Source organism: Podarcis tiliguerta (genome assembly GCF_965153285.1).
Source record: "Podarcis tiliguerta genome assembly, chromosome: 3".
Lineage (NCBI taxonomy): Eukaryota > Metazoa > Chordata > Lepidosauria > Squamata > Lacertidae > Podarcis > Podarcis tiliguerta.
In genome coordinates, this window is record NC_139536.1 from 6,335,124 (window position 1) to 6,355,529 (window position 20,406).

General features: G+C 46.2%; 2 protein-coding genes across 3 annotated transcripts in view; one reads left to right on the forward strand and one right to left on the reverse strand.

Moving 5' to 3' along the window:
* Positions 1-20,406, forward strand: part of BLK (BLK proto-oncogene, Src family tyrosine kinase) — an 819,573-nt gene that overhangs the window by 243,685 nt on the left and 555,482 nt on the right. The gene's annotated exons all lie outside the window — the stretch shown is intronic.
* CTSB (cathepsin B) overlaps positions 1-20,406 on the reverse strand; it is a 30,740-nt gene that overhangs the window by 8,691 nt on the left and 1,643 nt on the right. Inside the window, exons 1-6 of one of the 2 annotated variants that reach the window (XM_083432772.1) lie at positions 9,152-9,443; positions 8,489-8,787; positions 7,059-7,144; positions 4,536-4,650; positions 2,651-2,769; positions 167-252 (exon numbers count right to left, since the gene is read on the reverse strand). In XM_083432772.1, the coding sequence (XP_083288898.1) occupies positions 167-252; positions 2,651-2,769; positions 4,536-4,650; positions 7,059-7,144; positions 8,489-8,722 (640 nt within the window). In that variant the 5' untranslated portion in view covers positions 8,723-8,787; positions 9,152-9,443. Of the gene's footprint in view, positions 1-166; positions 253-2,650; positions 2,770-4,535; positions 4,651-7,058; positions 7,145-8,488; positions 8,788-9,151; positions 9,444-20,406 lie in introns of those variants that run through there. The other variant, XM_083432771.1, reaches the window with a different exon arrangement.

A 20,406-nucleotide genomic window follows, 5' to 3' on the forward strand; every position in this document is an offset into this window, starting at 1 on the left:
AGTGGATGGAGGCAGCGTGCCTCTGATTCACAAGTGGGCATTTGTGTGTATGCCCACATAGGTGTAGGACAACGAGATAAGGTGGGATGGAGGGCTGGCAATGGCGGGCCGATATGCAGCGCCAGCAAAACCCACTTTTCTGTGATGCTACAGGAGACAAACTCACCCACGTGGGAGTCGTAAAGGCCGCCAGACACCAGACCCTTCTCCGTCCAATATTTCCAGGCCGCTGAAGGATAGCCTCCATTACACCTGCAAGGAAGCAGCGATTTATGCAATGCTATGGCGAAGATCCGTGGGGGAAATAAAGGCAGGGGTGGTTTTAACTGGAGGCCTGCAAGAAGATTTGCAGAGCAAACCAACGTAGGTGGGCCAATAATAATAATTTATTTATTTATTTATACCCCGACCATCTGGCTGAGCTTCCCCAGACACTCTGGGCGGCTCCCAATCAAGTGTTAAAAACAGTACAGCATTAAATATTAAAAACGTCCCTGAACAGGGCTGCCTTCAGATGTCTTTTAAAGATAGGATAGCTGCTTATTTCCTTGACATCTGAAGGGAGGACGTTCCACAGGGTGGGCCCACTACCGAGAAGGCCCTCTGTCTGGTTCCCTGTAACCTCACCTCTCGCAATGAGGGAGCCGCCAGAAGGCCCTCAGTGCTGGATCTCAGTGTCCTGGCTGAACGATGGGGGTGGAGACGCCCCTTCAGGTATACAGGACCAAGGCCGTTTAGGGCTTTAAAGGTCAGCACCAACACTTTGAATTGTGCTCGGAAACGTACTGGGAGCCAATGCAGATCTCTCAGTGTTATGTGGTCCCGGCGGCCACTCCCAGTCACCAGTCTAGCTGCCGCATTCTGGATTAATTGCAGTTTCCGGGTCACCTTCAAAGGTAGCCCCACGTAGAGCATGTTGCAGTAGTCCAAGCAAGAGATAACTAGAGCATGCACCACTCTGGCAAGACAGTCTGCTGGCAGGTAGGGTCTTAGTCTGCGTACCAGGTGGAGCTGGTAGACAGCTGCCCTGGACACAGAATTGACCTGCGCCTCCATGGACAGCTGTGAGTCCAAAATGACTCCCAGGCTGCGCACCTGGTCCTTCAGAGGCACAGTTACCCAATTCAGTACCAGGGAATCTTCCACACCTGCCCGCCTCCTGTCCCCCCAAAACAGCACTTCTGTCTTGTCAGGATTCAGCCTCAATCTGTTAGCCAACATCCTTTCAAAGGACTGCAGGACCAGGTTGGTGGATAACAGAGTCTTTTGCAACAGCCATTGATTGCACACCATTTTCTGTCCCATGTTAGCATTTCACTCCTCCGTCGCTGATGTGTGACTGTTACATCACATGTCTGTGATTCTTTCTAGGCCTGGGAAGCCTGAGAACGGAAGCTAGCCTTCTCTCTTCCGCTCTGTTGTGCTTTTTTACTTTTTTACTTTCTGTTCTCTCTCGGAGCTGAAGAGAGAGGACGCCATGATCACTTTGTCCTGTATATACTGGTTAATAAAACCAGTGGTTTTCAACCTGTGGGTCCCCAGATGTTGTTGGACTACAACTCCCATCATCCCTGAGCTCTGGCCTTGCTAGCTAGGGGGGATGGGAGTCATAGTTCAACAACATCTGGGGACCCACAGGTTGAGAAAGGCTGGCTTAGAACATGGGTAGGGAAATTAAGGTCCCGGGGCCGGATCTGGACCAATCACCTTCTAAATCCGGCCCATGGACGGTCCGGGAATCAGCGTGTTTTTACACGAGTAGAATGCACCCTTTTATTTAAAAGGCATCTCTGGGTTATTTGTGGGGCCTGCCTGGTGTTTTTACATGAGTGGAATGTGTGGTTTTTAAAAAAAATGCATCTCTGGGTTTTTTGTGGGGCATAGGAATTCATTCATATTTTTTTTCTCAAAATATAGTCCGGCCCACCACATGGTCTGAGGGATGGTGGACCGGCACCCTGCTGAAAAAGTTTGCTGACCCCTGGGCTTAGAATGAGCACACCAATTTCCACTTTGTTTCTGCTAATCTCTGCTGAGTGTGTGTGTGCGCACATAGGCATCTGCTATGTGTTGCTGGAGCGCCTCGGGACTGATGATTTGTGGACGTCCCAGAGCTGCGCAACACCAGGAAGACGCCCAGAGAGGTTTGTCTCATCCTTGGGGCTGTGTGGGCCCCCAAAGGTGTATTCTGACACCCTACACCCAGAGACACTTAATGTAAAAGTTAATTATCCTTTCCCCCATACTTAAATTATTTGACGTACAGTGGATCAGAGGTACTATGAGCTAATGTTGGGCACGTTTACAGCCATACGTTGGAAGTCAAATGGAATCTGTTCGACTTCCAAAAGGTTCGAAAACCTAAGTGCAGCTTATGATTGGCTGCAGGAAGCTCCAGCAGCCAATCGGAAGCCACGGAGGACGTTCGGCTTCCAAAATCAGTTCGCAAACCGGAACACTGACTTGCGGCATTCGGAGGCAAAACATTCCGAGAACGAAGCTGTTTGAAAACCAAGGTACAACTGTATTCCCGAACGGGGCAGCTTCTCAAACAGAGGAAGGCCTTGGGTTGCTATTCTGGATAGTCAGGATACAGAGGGAGCTGGGGGGTGGCTGTTCTGAAAGGTGAAGACACAGGAAAAGAACTTACCCCATTCCACATTCAAAGCCGCAGCAAGAGAGCAGGTCTTCTGCAGAGATCTCCACATTCACTTTGGTGTTGGTGTGGATGCAAACCCGGTCAGAAATAGCCTCTACGGCACCAAATGCCTGCAGAGAAAGCAATTGAGAGAGTATGGAGTGGCCCAGCCAACTCTTGAAGATTAACCCCTTAGGCCTCACCCGCAAAGCCAACCCATAATTAAACGAGTGCAATTGCATCCGTCCTGCACTACCATTTGCTTGCCTTTCCCCCTCCCTTTCCCACTGGACTTGATTTAAATTTGCATTTGTACATACTTTGGTTCTCAAACACCAGAAACCCAGAAGTAAGTGTTCCGGTTTTCAAACGTTTTTCGGAAGCTAAACGTCCAATGCAGCTGTTGGCTATTGTTTCCAGGGCACCTGCACCAATCAGAATCTGTGCCTTGGTTTTTGAACATTTCAGAAGTCAGACAGACTTCTGGAACGGATTAAGTTTGGCGCTTTTGTTTCTGCTATTTATTTGGCGTTTTTGTGGCTTTTTCGGTTAATTTGTTTTTGTGACTGTGTGGAACCCAGTTCAGCTACTGATTGATTGATTGTGTGACTGCAGAAATGGATAAAAGCCCCCCATCCAAACAATGACTATCATCAGTGGAGGTAAGGGGAAAAAAATAATATTTTTTGTTTTTATCATCCACAATACTGTCTCATTTATTTTATGGTACAGTACATTGATTATTGCTTTCATTTTATGAATCAATGGCCTCATTAGATAGTAAAACCCATAACTGCTGTTTTAGGGGTTGTTTTTTAAAAGACTGAAATGGATTAATCCGTTTTGCATTGCAATACTTTCTATAGGAAAGCACGCCTTGGTTTTGGAATGGAATTCCGGAATGGATTAAGTCTGAGAACAAGGTACCACTGTATATGCTGCTTGCATAGGTTGGATACATTCCCAGCATAACTGAGTACTTTTAAAAAAGCACCACTGATTCTTATTAGGAGACAATAAGATGGTGCTTACCCTTCTCTGATTCAGATTTATGGAACTTTATAAAAAGAACTTTGCCTGGACTGTATACACACCGATTAATTGTATTAAAAAATATAAATGGTACAACAGCAGTGATCGAATTGCGCCACACACAAGACCAGCCCTCTTCTACCATGCTTCCCCACCGATTCATGCGCAAACCTTTGACTCAAACTATATCCATGCATTGCTATGAAATTTGCAAAGCATTTTAACAGAACTTAAAAGCAGTTTCCAGAAACTGGTACAGTGGTACCTCAGGTTACATACGCTTCAGGTTACAGCCTCCACTAACCCAGAAATAGTTCTTCAGGTTAAGAACTTTGCTTCAGGATGAGAACAGAAATCGTGCTCCGGTGGCGCGGCAGCAGCAGGAGGCCCCATTAGCTAAAGTGGTGCTTCAGGTTAAGAACAGTTTCAGGTTAAGTTCGGACCTCCGGAACGAATTAAGTACTTAACCCGAGGTACCACTGTACAGTCATACCTCAGGATAAATATGCTTCAGGATAAGTATTTTTGGGTTGCGCTCCGCGGCACCCCGGAAGTAATTGAGCATGTTACTTCTGGGTTTCGCCGCTCGCGCATGCGCAGATGGTCAAAATGATGTCACGCGCATGCGCGGAAGCGGTGAAACGCGACCCATGCACGTTCTATTCAGGATGCGAATGGGGCTCCGGAACGGATCCCGTTCGCATCCCGAGGTACCACTGTATTCAAAAGCGTTGCTGCCTCCAAAATTGGAGGAAAAACATGGCCCTAAAAAGAAAGAAGGAACAACGAAAGAAAGACAATAGCAGATGTGGAGCCCCTCAATTCATACCCTGGCAAAGGGGAGGCTTTAAAACTCTTGTCTTACCCAGCAGGAACCACAAGAGCCCTGGTCTCTGATCTCACCGATGGTCGGACACTTTGGCCACTGCTCCCGCGAGTCGAAGCTTTCAGGCAGGACCAGGTCGTTGGAAAATCCAATCCTATGTGCATTTCAAAATTGGGAGTGCGGAAAGAGGAGCGACAGATTAACATTCTGGGCATTCCTTCTGTTAAGTTGTGGGTGAACATATCACAGCGATTCTTCAAACAGCTCTTGTTTATTCACAGGACAGAACAGAACTGAACTGAAGGGTTCAGTCAGCCTGCTTATATAGAGCTCCAGCACAACGTAACTGTAACAATTTTTTACAACTATCCAATCACTGAACGTCACTTTCGATCCCTTATTTGCATAACTATCTACAGTATCCCCCTGCTGACCCAGGGTGAGAACTTCAGTACATAACACCTTCTTTTTCCAGATCAAGACATGAAACAGGATGGTGCCCCACACCAAGTCCAGCCAAGAATTTAAACAATGCCCTCTTGGAAAGGGAATAGGGGGCAACTGGAATATGCAGCAGTAATGGGGGAACGAGAATGAACCATGGAAGAAGGGGAAAGGGACGCTGGCGATTAATGTACTGGTTTTGTACTTGAGGGGGGAAATTGTAAATGCAGAAAGTATAAATAAAGGGGGGGGGGAGAATACGATAAACACTGCCCTTTTGCATATGGAATCTGCTTTTAGAACAGGGATGAAAGTGTGTGTGTGTGTGTGTGTGTGTGTGAGAGAGAGAGAGAGAGAGAGAGAGAGAGAGAGAGTGTCCCAGATTTCATTCAAGAACTCATTTTCAACTCTCATCCCATTAACATTAAGCAGGCCCATTCTCTGTATTGCTTTCAGCACCTGCTAAAACCCTTCTTCATTTCGGCAAGCTTACGCTGGCTTGCAATTTTATCATGCATTCTGAAACACCAGAGATTTACAGAAGATTGGAAGACGTATATGAATTATTTGAACAGCAAATGTAATCAACAAATTACGCTGGTAGGACTACAAGACGTTTTGTAAGGAGAAATATAGGAAGTGTTACAAAGCAGGAAAAGATAGAGATATTGGTTATGAGTTTGAAATGTAACAGGGAAAATAAGAAATGCATACTAAGAGACTAGACTGGAAAATTTTCAGACAGGACTGATGGAAGTCAAAAAAATTGAATAAGATGTAAAAGTATGTTTAATCACTGTTGAAAATGCTATGTTAAAAAACTAATAAAAATTATATATATAAAAAAGAAACACCTAATTTTTATTATAGGCAGTTTGTGTTGTTTTTAAATTGAAGGCAATGGTAGGTTATTATTACTATTTATTAAATTCATATACCCGTCCTTCATCACAAGATCACAGGATGGTTCACAGAATAAAAATAGTTTTAATTAGCTAGTTGATGAGGGACCCTTTCTCTGTGTGGGACAAATTAAGATTTACCAGTTATAGAGGACTTTATATTTCTCTCTCTCTCTCTCTCTTTTCATTTAGGTTAGTTTGTGTTTTTTTATTGTTTCTTTAAAACTTTTCAGAATAACATTGCAATTTTCCAATGTTATTTATATTTTGATAAAAATGTGAACTTGCATGCTTGCCATCTCTAAAACAATTTTAAGATTTATTTGGAGACTGCGTAGAAGTTTTCTATCAAGTAAGAGTGGTATTAAAATTAAGTTAATAAAAAGTAAAAAAACACCACCCATACTGGCAATAAGACTCTTTCCCAGAACTCACTAAGTTAAAAACATGAAGTTGCTGAGATAAACTGCTGTTTCATAGGTCAGCAAACAGTTTTCCATTAGATTATCAGCTGCCACTGATATAAATGTGTCTTGAAAGTCTCACCCACGCCAAGCACCCAGTAATCCAAAAAGCCCAGAAAACTCACAGCCTGTTCCCCACCTGAATTTTAGGAATATAGGAAACCACCATAGACCTGTTGGGTAAATATTGGGAATCCAATACCCAATTTTCTGTGGGTTCAGCCTGGACAGCAAATAAGATCCAGACTCTAATTTTCAGTCAAACAATGTTTATTTAGGCGTTGTAGGGCCAGCGAGTTTCAGAAAATGGCAAAGCTCTGTCAGTGGTGCCAGGGTATTGAACCTCAATATTTTCCCAACACACCAAGTCAATCCATTGGGTCCATGTAGCTCAGTACTGTGTACACTGACTGCCAGCAGCTCTGCAGGGTTCTGAGACAAAGCATCAACTATGGGATGGCAGGGGTTGAACCTTTTGCATGCAAAGCATGACTAAGTCCCTCCGGCAGTGATTTAAGAAGATGGGAGGGGTCAGGGATAGCAAGGAACCCCAAAGGGATATTACTGCATTTATTTAATCAATTTCACATTTTGACAATATGGAATCCATACTTGGTTCCACTTAATATCTGAAGCATCGTCCTCATTAAAAAGCAGGCTAGTCCTGTGTCTGGAAACTGAATGGACAAGCCCAGAGTTACAGGAAATTCGTGCAGCCTTAAGCTTCCAGAGGTAAGGAACAGAAAACTCACCTTTCTGGTAGTTTGGGGCCATGCAGGAATGTGCCACACAGCTTTTTCACATAGCTCAGGTCCACATTGTGGAAGTTGTGGCCAGCCTTTAAGAAAAGACAGAAGCATGATTTTACAGTGGTACCTTGGTTCTCGAACGGCTTAGTTGTCGAGCAACTTGGAACCCGAACGATGCAAACCCAGACCTAAGTGTTCTGGTTTGCAAACTTTTTTTGGGAAGCTGAACATGCTTTGTTTTGAGTGCTTCAGTGAGGTCTATTTGTTTTTTCTTGTTTTTTTGTGACTGTGTGGAACCCAGTTCAGTTACTGATTTATTGACCGTGTGACTGCGGAAATGGATAATAGCTGCAAAGCCACTTTAGGCAATACAAGTAAGGGAAAAAATTACATTTTCATTTTTATCATCTACAATACTGTTTTGATTTTACAGTACAGTACATTGTTTATTGCTTTCATCTTGTGGGTCAATGGTCTCGTTAGATAGTACAATTCATGTCAAATTCTTGTTTTAGGGGTTGTTTTTAAAAGTCTGGAACGGATTAATCCAGTTTGCATTACTTTCTGTGGGAAAGCGCACCTTGGTTTTGGAACGGACTTCCGGAACGGATTACGTTTGAGAACCCAGCTAGCACTGTACACTCTCCAATAGTTACTGTGCAGGAGTATCCTGAAGAATGGCCTTGCAATGAGGACCTGATCACTCCCCTCTCCATCCCCAAGTTGAATTCACAGCTGAGAACTTGGCAGAAGGGCAGGTGACCTGAACTGGGAACCTCAAGACAGCCTCATAACAAAAATGCTCAACTCTTCATTAAAGCTTGGAAAGGGTTAATGCCATAGAGTAAGCTGTCCTGCCAGGCTTAGTGAAGTCAGACGCCCTTCGCCTTGGAGGAAAGCAAGCCTACCATTCTACCACTTGATCTGCAGCATGTTGAGAGGTAAAAAACAAAAACAAAACAAAAAAGAAGAAGCTCAGGAATGGGACATCTGCCTTGCTGTCATCCCGGTGGGCAGATAATAAATAAACAATAACAATAATAATTTATTTGTACATTCCCATCTGGCTGGGTTTCCCCAGCCACTCTGAGCGGCTTCCAACAAAGATTAAAAATACATTAAAATGTCACACATTAAAAACTTCCCTGAACAGGGCTGACTTCAGATGTCTTCTAAATTTCAGGTAGTTGTTTATCTCTGACATCTGATGGGAGGGCGTTCCACAGGGCGGGTGCCACTACCAAGAAGGCCCTCTGCCTGGTTCCCTGTAGCTTTGCTTCTTGCAGTGAGGGGACCGCCAGAAGGCCCTCGGCGCTGGACCTCAGCGTCCGGGCAGAACAATGGGGGTGGGGACACTCCTTCAGGTATAACACCTCCTTCTCCTGTCAGTGTCATCCCCCATCCCAACTGGCCAGCCAAATGTTGGTACTTACCTGCCAGGTAGTGTTCAACTTATTAATGTAGTTGACCATGTCGTGAGAGAGAGGGGGGAAGATGGGGACATTGCGAGCACCCGTAAGGACCACCAGAAGACACAGAGATACCACGGACCGCCACATTTTGGAAACTGGAACCCTCCTAAGAGGGGTGGGGAAAAAGAATGGAAGCAAATTTAAGTTGCATGACTGATAAACTGCCAAATATGAATGAACAAGAAAGCTGCACATCACTCTTTTAAAAAGAGCACATCAATATTACAAGTAATTATGGACATGCATCTTTTCGGCTAATGCTATCTTGCCTGGGACGCGGGTGGCGCTGTGGGTAAAACCTCAGCACCTAGGACTTGCAGATTGTCAGGTCGGCGGTTCGAATCCCCGCAGCGGGGTGCGCTCCCGTTGCTCGGTCCCAGCGCCTGCCAACCTAGCAGTTCGAAAGCACCCCCGGGTGCAAGTAGATAAATAGGGACCGCTTACTAGCGGGAAGGTAAACGGCGTTTCTGTGTGCTGTGCTGGCTCACCAGATGCAGCTTGTCATGCTGGCCACGTGACCTGGAAGTGTCTGCGGACAGCGCTGGCTCCCGGCCTATAGAGTGAGATGAGCGCACAACCCTAGAGTCTGGCAAGACTGGCCCGTACGGGCAGGGGTACCTTTACCTTTTATCTTGCCTGGGGATGGTTTTGCATACTGCAGCCAACAGTCTTGGGCTATTGACTAGCCAGAGATCTCAGCTCATTGAATATAAAAATGCATCGTGCAATCTGGACCAATTAAAGAGAGTCAAGATTTTCATTTTGCTTGAGGAAGAGGCACACAGGAGACAAGAGTTTTTCAACAGTGCATCTAGGAAGTCAGTGAAACCAGATGAGCAGGTAGGGGTGGAAGTGATGTCATATTAAGAAACCCCTCTGGCCTTCAGAAGGTGTGCAAGGCAAAGTATGTGAGTGTGTGTTGTTTTTTTAATCACAAACTTGGGTGAGCTAGAAGAGTAAAAAAAAAAAAAACCTCATGGAAAGTCAGTGGTACCTCAGGTTAAGTACTTAATTCGTTCTGGAGGTCCGTACTTAACCTGAAACTGTTCTTAACCTGAAGACCACTTTAGCTAATGGGGCCTCCTACTGCTGCCATGCCGCCAGAGCACGATTTCTGTTCTCATCCTGAAGCAAAGTTCTTAACCTGAAGCACTATTTCTGGGTTAGCGGAGTCTGTAACCTGAAGCGTATGTAACCCGAGGTACCACTGTAATCAGCAATACAGTTGCACCTTGGTTATTGAATGGAATCCCTTCTGGAAGTCCGTTCCGACTTCCGAAAACGTTCAATAACCAAGGCGCGGCTTCCGATTGGCTGCAAGAGCTTCCTGCACAAAATTGGAAGCCACGTTGGACGTTCAGCTTCCAAAGAACGTTCACAAACCAGAAGACTCACTTCCGGGTATGCGGTGTTTGGGAGCCAAAGCATTCGAGTCACAAGGCGTTCTGGATCCGAGGTACGACTGTACAAGCACAGAGCAAAACAAGGGCCACCAATGTGTCACCCAGCAGCACTGAGCCTGCGCAACACCTTCTATGGTGCCCACAGGTGGTCTCAGTAAATATCCCCTGAAGTGACTTTTCTACTTTAACTTCTCACAGCTCTTTCCTTAACTCAAGGTTGTCATCTGAACTAGCCAGATGTTTAATGGATAATCAATCACAGTTAAAAAAGAAGATCACATCTGAAAAATAAGATGCAAAGAAGAACAGTTGCCAGCAACAGAAGAATGGCAAATAAAACTTATGGACTATGCAGAAATGGCAAAAACTGATGGCAAAACTCAAGAGACTCTGACGATGAGAGGTTTAAAAAAGAATGTGGGAAATTTATTGCGTATGTGCAGAAATGCTGTCAACAAGTTGGTACATTGGCAGGTTTAGATTAATCACCTGTAAGTAGTAAAAGAATTAGAGAATATAAAGGTGTGAACAAGTGGATAAAAATGATAACAAAACACAGAGAATGGTGTAAGATGTAAAGGGGGTGGAAGGAAGTCTTGAGGTTTAAAGAACCCCAAAAGGAGGTTTGTAAAATAGTAGGATTTTTTATTAGAAGTATAAATGTTAGATGGTGGTTTGGGTTTTTTTGTATCCTTATTTTATTTTGGGGGGGAAATTATTTACAGAGAAAAATAAGAATTCAGAGCTATATTGCCCCCCAAATGGCAACTAGACATTTTGCTTTGGTAACCTGTAAACCTTGGTTTGGGACGCGGGTGGCGCTGTGGGTTAAACCACAGAGCCTAGGATTTGCCGATCAGAAGGTCGGCCGTTCGAATCCCTGCAACGGGATGAGCTCCCGTTGCTCGGTCCCTGCTCCTGCCAACCTAGCAGTTCAAAAGCACACCAGCGCAAGTAGATAAATAGGTGCCGCTCTGGCAGGAAGGTAAACAGCGTTTCCGTGCGCTGCTCTGGTTCGCCAGAAGCGGCTTAGTCATGCTGGCCACATGACCCGGAAGCTTTATGCCGGCTCCCTCGGCCAGTAAAGCGAGATGAGCGCCACAACCCCAGAGTTGGCCACGACTGGACCTAATGGTCAGGGGTCCCTTTACCTAAACCTTGGTTTAAGGAGCCACGTGGCACCTAGCTTATATACCTGAGTTTCTAACACTGGTAGGGAAGGAGTATTTAGTTTAGCAAGCCTCTACCAGGAAGTAGTATGGCCCAAACAGATTTCAAGCCTCAGTGATAACTAGACTAACATCACCCCCGAAATGGTATTTGTTTTTGACCAGTCAGCTGTCTTCCAAATCAGGTTGGGATTCTATCAGGTGCACTAGTGGTCAGCTGACACAGACAGGAGTAGCTGCGATCTTGCTTGTCGAGGTAATGGTGCTTGCAAACCTCTCTTGGGGCAGACAGACTCTTATCTAAAGACAGGCAAGCACATTTTGCAACTCACAGATCAGTTGAAACGTCTTGGGTTTTGCATTATCTCAGAACCCAAGTCACATGCAGGAAAACAGGCCGTCACTTTTTGCTGAATTGCACAGAGAGCAAGCCAGACAGACAACCAGCCTGGTTATGTTTTAAAAGTTTCAACACTAAATGGAACATGCAAAGCTCATTCCCACTGCCTCTAACTTCCCCACTGCTTTTAAGGAAGTGGGACTCGCGAGTGAAATATTAAAATTAAAAGCGGGAGGGTTCTGGGAAGTTCAGCGGGGAAGTTCCACTGCAATCCCCTAAATTGTTCTGCTTACTACTGAATTTTACAAAAATCAGAAAACAATGAAATTATCAGGGGGTGGCGGAAAAAAGAAAGAAAGCTAAAAACAACTATTTCCAAAAATAAGCAAAAGCAGGAATAAACTGAAAAGCAGATTAAAACACACGCCAACATTATACATGTTTTAATATGGGGTTGCCTAAACAAAATACGGATCATGGCCATTGGGTCCATCACCTCCTTGCAAATAGAAGGGAAAGAAATGGAGGTAGTGAGAGATTTTACTTTCTTGGGCTCCATGATCTCTGCAGATGGTGACAGAAGTCACGAAATTAAAAGACACCTGCTTCTTGGGAGAAAAGCAATGACAAACCTAGACAGCTTCTTTAAAAGCAGAGACATCACCTTGTCAACAAAGGTCCGTATAGTTAAAGCTATGGTTTTCCCAATAGTGATGTATGGAAGTGAGAGCTGGACCATAAAGAAGACTGATCGCTGAAGATTTGATGCTTTTGAATTATGGTGCTGGAGGAGACTCTTGAGAGTCCCATGGACTGCAAGAAGATGAAACCTCTCCATTCTGAAGGAAATCAGCCGTGAGTGCTCATTGGAAGGACAGATCCTGAAGCTGAGGCTCCAATACTTTGGCCACCTCATGAGAAGAGAAGACTCCCTGGAAAAGACCCTGATGTTGGGAAAGATGGAGGGCACAAGGAGAAGGGGACGATGGAGGACGAGATGGTGGGACAGTGTCCTCAAAGCTACCAGCATGAGTTTGACCAAACTGCGGGAGGCAGTGAAAGACAGGAGTTCCTGGCGTGCTCTGGTCCAGGGGTCACGAAGAGTCGGACATGACTAAACAACAACAAACAAAATATGTTTTTGTCAACAGGCCGGGTGTTCCAAAGTGTTACAGATGTTGCCACACTAAGATTTGTGGGGTGGGACCCAAGTGTCCTGCTAACTCCCTGGCCCTGCCAAGGAAAACCCAAATTATGCACACATTCAGTCTGCATAGTTTACAGACCAAAGTCAACTTTCCTTGCCACTCGGTTTCTACTATAGCTCAGTTGGTTAGAGCGTGGTGCCGATAATGCCAAGGTTGCAGGTTCAATCACCGTATGGGTCATATTCCTGCAGTTGACCCTCCCCCTTTTTAAGCTCCTGTCTGCTCCCAATGAGATCCTCAAGTGTTCTGCCGAACTCAGAAACTTGCCACAAGACAGTTTTAAAGACAGTTACTCTGTGGGGAGACTGGGAGATTTATCACAGTACCAGCTGCTTCACTCAAAGATGCTTCCATAGTTAGGTTGTGCCCTTGTCAATTTCCCCATTTCACATGCACACATGTTGATGAGCTGCAGTACAGAAGCGTCTTTAAAAACAGCTCCACGAACAGATGAGCAAGGAGAAACTCTCTGGTTACAAGGCTGAGAATACCCAGGCTGTACAACCTACAACTTTCATTTCTTCCTTGCAGAGGAGAGTTCTTCCTCTTCCGTCAGCCGATGACTCACTCAACTTCGCTATCACGCTCCAACACACAGCAGCCAAGAGCCCATAAACACTCTCAGGCAGAAATATTCACTGCTTGAAATATGGCGTCCCTCAGACCTGTAAGCTCTCTAGATGTTGTCTGACTCCAAAATTCGTCAGATGATGACCTGTGCTACAAACTAGATTTAATGAACACTCATATCTGAGTGTTTTGTAAACTGATAGCCATAGCCGTTTATATACTAACCTTTTATGCTCTTTCTTATCTGTTTAACGCTCCTAACCCTTCTTTTAGATTCTTATACAGCAGTACCTTGAGTTAAGAACTTAATTCGTTCTGGAGTTCCGTTCTTAACCTGAAACTGTTCTTAACTTGAGGTACCATTTTAGCTAATGGGGCCTCCCACTGCCGCCACCGCACGATTTCTGTTCTCATCCTGAAGCAAAGTTCTCAACCCAAGGTACTATTTCTGGGTTAGCGGAGTATGTAACCTGAAGCGTCTGTAACCCGAGGTACCACTGTAGTCTTTTATATATACCTTCTGTTTTAATCATTTTAGCTTTCCAAAACGTTTTACACATTTTAAATGAATGTACCCCACCCTACTTATGCTGGTCTATGACTGTAATAAATATTTGATTGTTTAACTGGGTTGGGCTTGCTCCCCTGCATGAAATCCTCAAGAGCTGCTTGCTGCCAATCAGTGTAGACAGTATTGCGCTAGATCAGGCACCCCCAAACTCAGCTCTTCAGATGTTTTGGGACTACAATTCCCATCATCCCTGACCACTGGTCCTGTCAGCGAGGGATGATGGGAGTTGTAGTCCCAAAACATCTGGAGGGCAGAGTTTGGGGATGCCTGAGCTAGGTGGACAAATGTCTTGGTACATACACAGCACTTTCCAGTGGAGGAAAGTCATAATGTTAAGCGTGAGCTTGAGGATAACCTTCACCCAAACCTGCTACTGCATTTCCAAGACTTTTTAAAGGCAGGTTTAAAGTCAGGGTTCCTGAGACACATGTACTTGAAATTGGACTTTTATGGATGCAGATGTGGTTGAGAGACCCCTGAGAAATGACACCAAAACAGAAAGCACCACCTGCCAGTGCCCTTTCATTTTTTAAAAATGCAATCGGCGATGAATGTCCATTTTAAAAAGTTGCAAGCAGGCGATAGTTAAAAGGGGGAACCAGAGGAGTTAATAAAACCCTCAAGATGAGGTGTGCAAGCCTCGAACAAAGGATCCAAGAATTAAGAAGATGAGCGAAGGACTGCTTCTTCCAACCTCCTCCCAGGTTAAAACAAGTCACAACTAACTCGTGACTTTTCCAGAGACAATAGGAACAAGCAGACTTTGGACTGTATTTACGATCGGTGTTGATCTTGAACCCGTTTACGCAGGCCTCTTCTCTCCCCTCCCTGCCCCAGTAAAAACGAACATAAATCCTTCTAAACACACAACACACACACAAAAGGCCCAGCTCTTTGAAAAGCAAGCAGAGCTGGAAAGACAGCCAGAAATCTGGGTCACACAGCCCAGATTTGTGGTTCTGAAGAGGTTTTTCATGGTGAGTGTCTTCCTCCCCTCTCCCAGATACATGCAAGAAGAGCTTGTTTCTGTTGTCCTTAAAACAGGCGTGTTTTCAAGCTTTCCACATCACAGAAAGGGATTTTTAAGCTGCGATTCCTGCACTGGATTAGATGGTGCTTTGGGGTCCTCTACAAATCTGCTGCGAAGCCTCTGCTTCATCTGACATAAACCCCACAAGGATTCAGGGCCAGGTTTTGTGTTCCTCAGCCTTCTTCAACCTGGTGTTTAGGACTCTGGTTCCCATCACCTGACCACTATGCATGCTGGTCGGGCTGGCTGATGAAAGCTAAGGAGCCCAGTGAAAAAAAATAAATTAAGGTCTTATATCTATAATAAGCTTTCATGGACTTGCCAGGCAAACACATACATAAATGTACGGACCACATGTCTGAGGCAGCACAGGAGGGCAGCCCTGGAACCATTTTGGGTCCCAAACTGACAAAATGTTTTCCCCGCAACATCAAAGGAAAATGGAAAAGCCTCCCCATTGTCTTTTCATTCACAAAACCTGTCTTAAGGGTATAGGTAAAGGTAAAGGTACCCCTGCCCATACGGGCCAGTCTTGCCAGACTCTAGGGTTGTGCGCCCATCTCACTCAAAGAGGCCGGGGGCCAGCGCTGTCCGAAGACACTTCCGGGTCACGTGGCCAGCGTGACAAGCTGCATCTGGCGAGCCAGCACAGCACACGGAACGCCGTTTACCTTCCCACTGGTAAGCGGTCCCTATTTACCTACTTGCACCCGGGGGTGCTTTCGAACTGCTAGGTGGGCAGGCGCTGGGATCGAACGACGGGAGCTCACCCCGCCGCGGGGATTCGAACCGCCGACCTTTCGATCGGCAAGCCCTAGGCGCTGAGGCTTTAACCCACAGCGCCACCCGCTTTAGATAACCATAAATTGCCATATAGCATATATTCAACACAAAAAACAGCGACAATTTCCGGGTCACGTGGCCAGTGTGACGAAGCTGCTCTGGCGAGCCAGCACCAGCGCAGCACACGGAAACGCCGTTTACCTTCCCGCTATAAAGCGGTCCCTATTTATCTACTTGCACTTTTTAAGGGTGCTTTCGTACTGCTAGGTGGGCAGGTGCTGGGACCGAACGACGGGAGCGCACCCCGCCGCGGGGATTCGAACCGCCGACCATGCGATCGGCAAGTCCTAGGCGCTGAGGTTTTACCCACAGCGCCACCCGCGTCGTCTTAAGGGTATATCTGTGTATAAATAGGGTGGCGGTTAGGCATTGGCATTGTTTTGTAGATGGAAGAGGGGAGGAAGCGCCATCACGTGCCCCGCATATTGAAGGGTAGTCCGGTAAAGGATTCCAGGGGGCGTGGCCCTGTCCGAAGCCTATGGAGGTGTGGGCCCAAGGCACACCCTCGAGCGGAGACCCCGGGGGAGTTCCTAGTTGATGTGCATCAGCAGGACTCCCCCTACTGGTGGTTAACCCTTCCTGGACTTCAAGCGGACAGGCTGAAGCCGGATAGTCGGTTAGGACCAATGCCTAAGCCAATACCGCTCATCACCTGTAACCAATAAAGTTGTGGCCCATTAACCTTAATAATTGTGCCATGTGTATTTATTTCCACTGGGGGGGGGGGCGGGAAATCGGCACGCAATTAGCCCAACTGCAAATCCTATTCGCTACTCGGCCAACTGACGCCTACTGTGCCCCTTCCCCACCAAGACATGTCACGGCTGCTCCAGGAAACAAGAATGTCAACTCAAACCACAGGAGCCAGCCAAAAAAAGATCTCGTCCGGTGTCTGAGCTGGTGAAGCTGTGGAGAGTGGAACAGAGATGTGAGGGTTGAGTGGGTGGAAACCTCTGGGCCTCAGGCTAGGAGAACAGATCAGCAAAGGTCCCCCCCCCCCAGGCCCTAGGCTGCCTTTCATGCCATTTCGCCTTTCTCCCGTTAAAGGAGTTGCCAGGCCTTCAGTGGAACTCCATAGATGCTCAGCCAGTAGAGCCTGGTACTCTTATTATCAGGGTTGCGGATTCGAGTCCCACGTTTGGCAAAAGATTCCAGCATTGCAGGGGGTTGGACTAGATGACCGCCATGGTCCCTTCCCACTCTAAAATTCTATGATCTGAAACCAACCTGCCAAAGGGCTCCAATTTAAAGGAGACGCATCCATGTAGGAGCATAGGAAGATGCCATCTTCCATGTCAGACACCATTGGCCCATATACCTTAGTACTGCCTTCACTGACTGGCAGCACCTCTCGAGGGATTGAACCCAAGACATTCTGCATGCAAGTGTTGTGCCACTGAGCCCTTCCCAGTGTCTCCCTATCACTGGGTAAAGTTTCTGTTTAATAATAATAATAATTTATTTACACCCTGCCCATCTGGCTGGGTTTCCCAGCCACTCTGGGCCGCTCCCAATAGAATATAAAAAATGTGATAAAACACCAAACATTAAAAACTTCCTGAAACAGGGCTGCCTTCAGATGTCTTCTAAAAGTCAGATACTGTGGTACCTCGGGTTACATACGCTTCAGGTTACATATGCTTCAGGTTAAGAACTTTGTTTTAGGATGAGAACAGAAACAGGTTAAGAGCAGTTTCAGGTTAAGTACGGACCTCCGGAACAAATTAAGTACTTAACCCGAGATACCACTGTAGTTGTTTATTTCCTTGACATCTGATGGGAGGGCGTTCCACAGGGCTGGAGCCACCACCGGGAAGGCCCTCTGCCTGGTTCCCTGTAACCTCACTTCTCACAATGAGGGAACCACCAGAAGGCCCTTGGCGCTGGATCTCAGTGTCCGGGCTGAGTGATAGGGGTGGAGACGCTCCTTCAGGTATACTGGGCTGTTTAGGACTTTAAAGGTCAGCACCAACACTTTGAATTGTGCTCGGAAACGTACTGGGAGCCAATGTAGGTCTTTTAGGACCGGTGTTATATGGTCTCGGCGGCCGGTCCCAGTCACCAGTCTAGCTGCTGCATATTGAATTAGTTGTAGTTTCCGGGTCACCTTCAAAGGTAGCCCCACATAGAGCACATTGCAGTAGTCCAAGTGAGATAACTAGAACATGCACCACTCTGGTGAGACAGTCCATGGGCAGATAGGGTCTTAGCCTGCGTACCAGATGGAGCTGGTAGACAGCTGCCCTGCACACAGAATTGACCTGTGCCTCCATGGACAGCTTTTCAGGGGTGGCATGCAAAACTCTTGAGATTTATACCTACAGACACTAGTTAAATACAGATCAGGTGGGCCCTTTTGTTTTTCTTCCAGCATGGACACCTCCCGCCAGACTCCTCCCAATCTTTTTTTTTTGCAAATAGCAGAGCACCCCCCCCCCAAATGCTAGCTAGACACAAGCTCACAGTTCCTGGAAATTACATCAGTTTATTTGCTTGGCTTGGCACCAGATCGGTTGCATTTTCAAATCTTTTTGCCGCTAAGGAAAGCCAGACCACAGAAACCTCTACATAGGAAGAGAAGAAGCTTCCTGATATAACGTCAGGCTACTAAGTCCACTGAGCTCAGAATTAGTCACACCTGTGGTTCCCAAACATTTTCAGGAGATTGCCATCTTGGTTCCACAAACTCATCTCCAGTGGCCCCCTCACCTTACCCTATAAACAGAATAGCGGTTTGCACAACCCACTAAGGAAGGACAATAAAATTCAAAGCAGTAGCAATTAACTGCACACTTCCTCAAAATCCACTTAGAACTATTCATTAATTAGAGTTGGAAGGGAGCCCCAGAGGTCATCTATCCCAACCCCCTTCCAATGCCACAATTCTACGATTATATTACTTCCCTTGAGAGGGACACTGTACTTCTGTTGCTGCAGCCTAGAACTGCATTACCTTTTTTGCAGCTGCTTCATGTGAAGCTTGCTGTTTACTAAGACCCCTAGATCTGTGGTTCCAAACCTTTTTTTGGCCCTGCCCCACGTAAGCATCTCTAAAATGCTGATTCCCCCTCCCTCCCCCGTGACATATAATTCGTATTACAGTGGTACCTCTGGTTGCGGACACGATCCGTTCCGGGGTGTCATTCGCACCCCAAAAAGTCCATAACCAGAGCGACGCTTCTGCGCATGCACGAACCTCGCAGAACCTTTCTGCATGAGTGGCGAAACCCAGAAGTTTGCCACGTTCTTAACCCGAAAAAATGCAACATGAAGCATTCGCAAGAAGAGGTATGGCTGTATTCAAAAAAGTGAACTCCTATTCATGTGGAATAGGATTCATTCTTCAGGAAATCAGCCCTGAGTGCTCACTGGAAGGACAGATGTGAAGCTGAGGCTCCAATACTTTGGTCCCCTCATGAGAAGAGAAAACTCCCTGGAAAAGACCCTGATGTTGGGAAAGATGGAGGGCACAAGGAGAAGGGGATGACAGAGGACGAGATGGTTGGACAGTGTTCTTGAAGCTACCAGCATGAGTTTGACCAAACTGCGGGAGGCAGTGGAAGACAGGAGTGCCTGGCGTGCCCTGGTCCATGGGGTCACGAAGAGATGGACATGACTAAACAAGAACAATTCATGTGGACGAAGTCTAAAAGGCCATTATCTTGGTCCAAACAAGCTTAAAAATCAAATTGCCCCCCTAGATCCTTTTCACGCTACTTAAAAAACCTAAAAATAAAACCAGAACTGCCCTGGATAAAGGGAAATTGGATCATCTGACTAAAGCTGCAAGCTTAAATAAGCTTATCAACACTCAAATGCTACTGAGGCTTCCTTGTAAGCCTTTTTTTGGTTTTTTTGGAGCAGGCCTTGAGTTTCAAAATCAGATATACAATAAGCCCCACCCTTGGGGGAAGATCTTCCTCCTCCTGCTTGCCAACTCTCCCCTCTCGCACACAAACAACAGAGCCGTCCAGGACAATACCAACGGTTCAATTCCAGTCTTACCTCCAGCCCAAACATGCATTATGAGACTACATTAGCAATTTTTTTCCAGCCAACGGTATGTGTGTATGTGTATATATATTATACAAACAGGCAGTGCCACTGGTCAACTCCCCTAAGGTCAGGCCACAAAACCTGTTATGGGTCCCAGAATGTGCAATATGTTCAGAGTAATGGGAACTGGGGTTAAGCAGGCGGAGAGGAGATATTGGATTTTCAGCTTCCATCAGCCAGCATGCTCAATGGTCAGGGATGGTGGCAGCTTTAGTTCAGCAAAATCTGGCAGGCCACAGTTTGTCCCAACTCTGGTTAAGAGGAGGAGGATGGCATTGTTGCCAACTTCAATATTATCAAAGGTAAAGGGTCCCCTGATCATTAGGTCCAGTCGCAGACGACTCTGGGGTTGCGGTGCTCATCTTGCTTTATTGGCCAAGGGAGCCGACATACAGCTTCCGGGTCATGTGGCCAGCATGACTAAGCCGCTTCTGGTGAACCAGAGCAGCGCAAGGAAACGCCGTTTACCTTCCTGCCAGAACGGTACCTATTTATCTACTTGTACTTTGACATGCTTTCGAACTGCTATGTTGGCAGGAGCAGGGACCGAGCTAAATCGTGACCTTCTGATCGGCAAGCCCTAGGCTCTGTGGTTTAACCCACAGTACCACCCACGTCCTTTATTTAACATACCTTTAGCATAACAATTATTTAGCAGCAAGGGTTGGTGCGGCCCCACTTTCAAGACA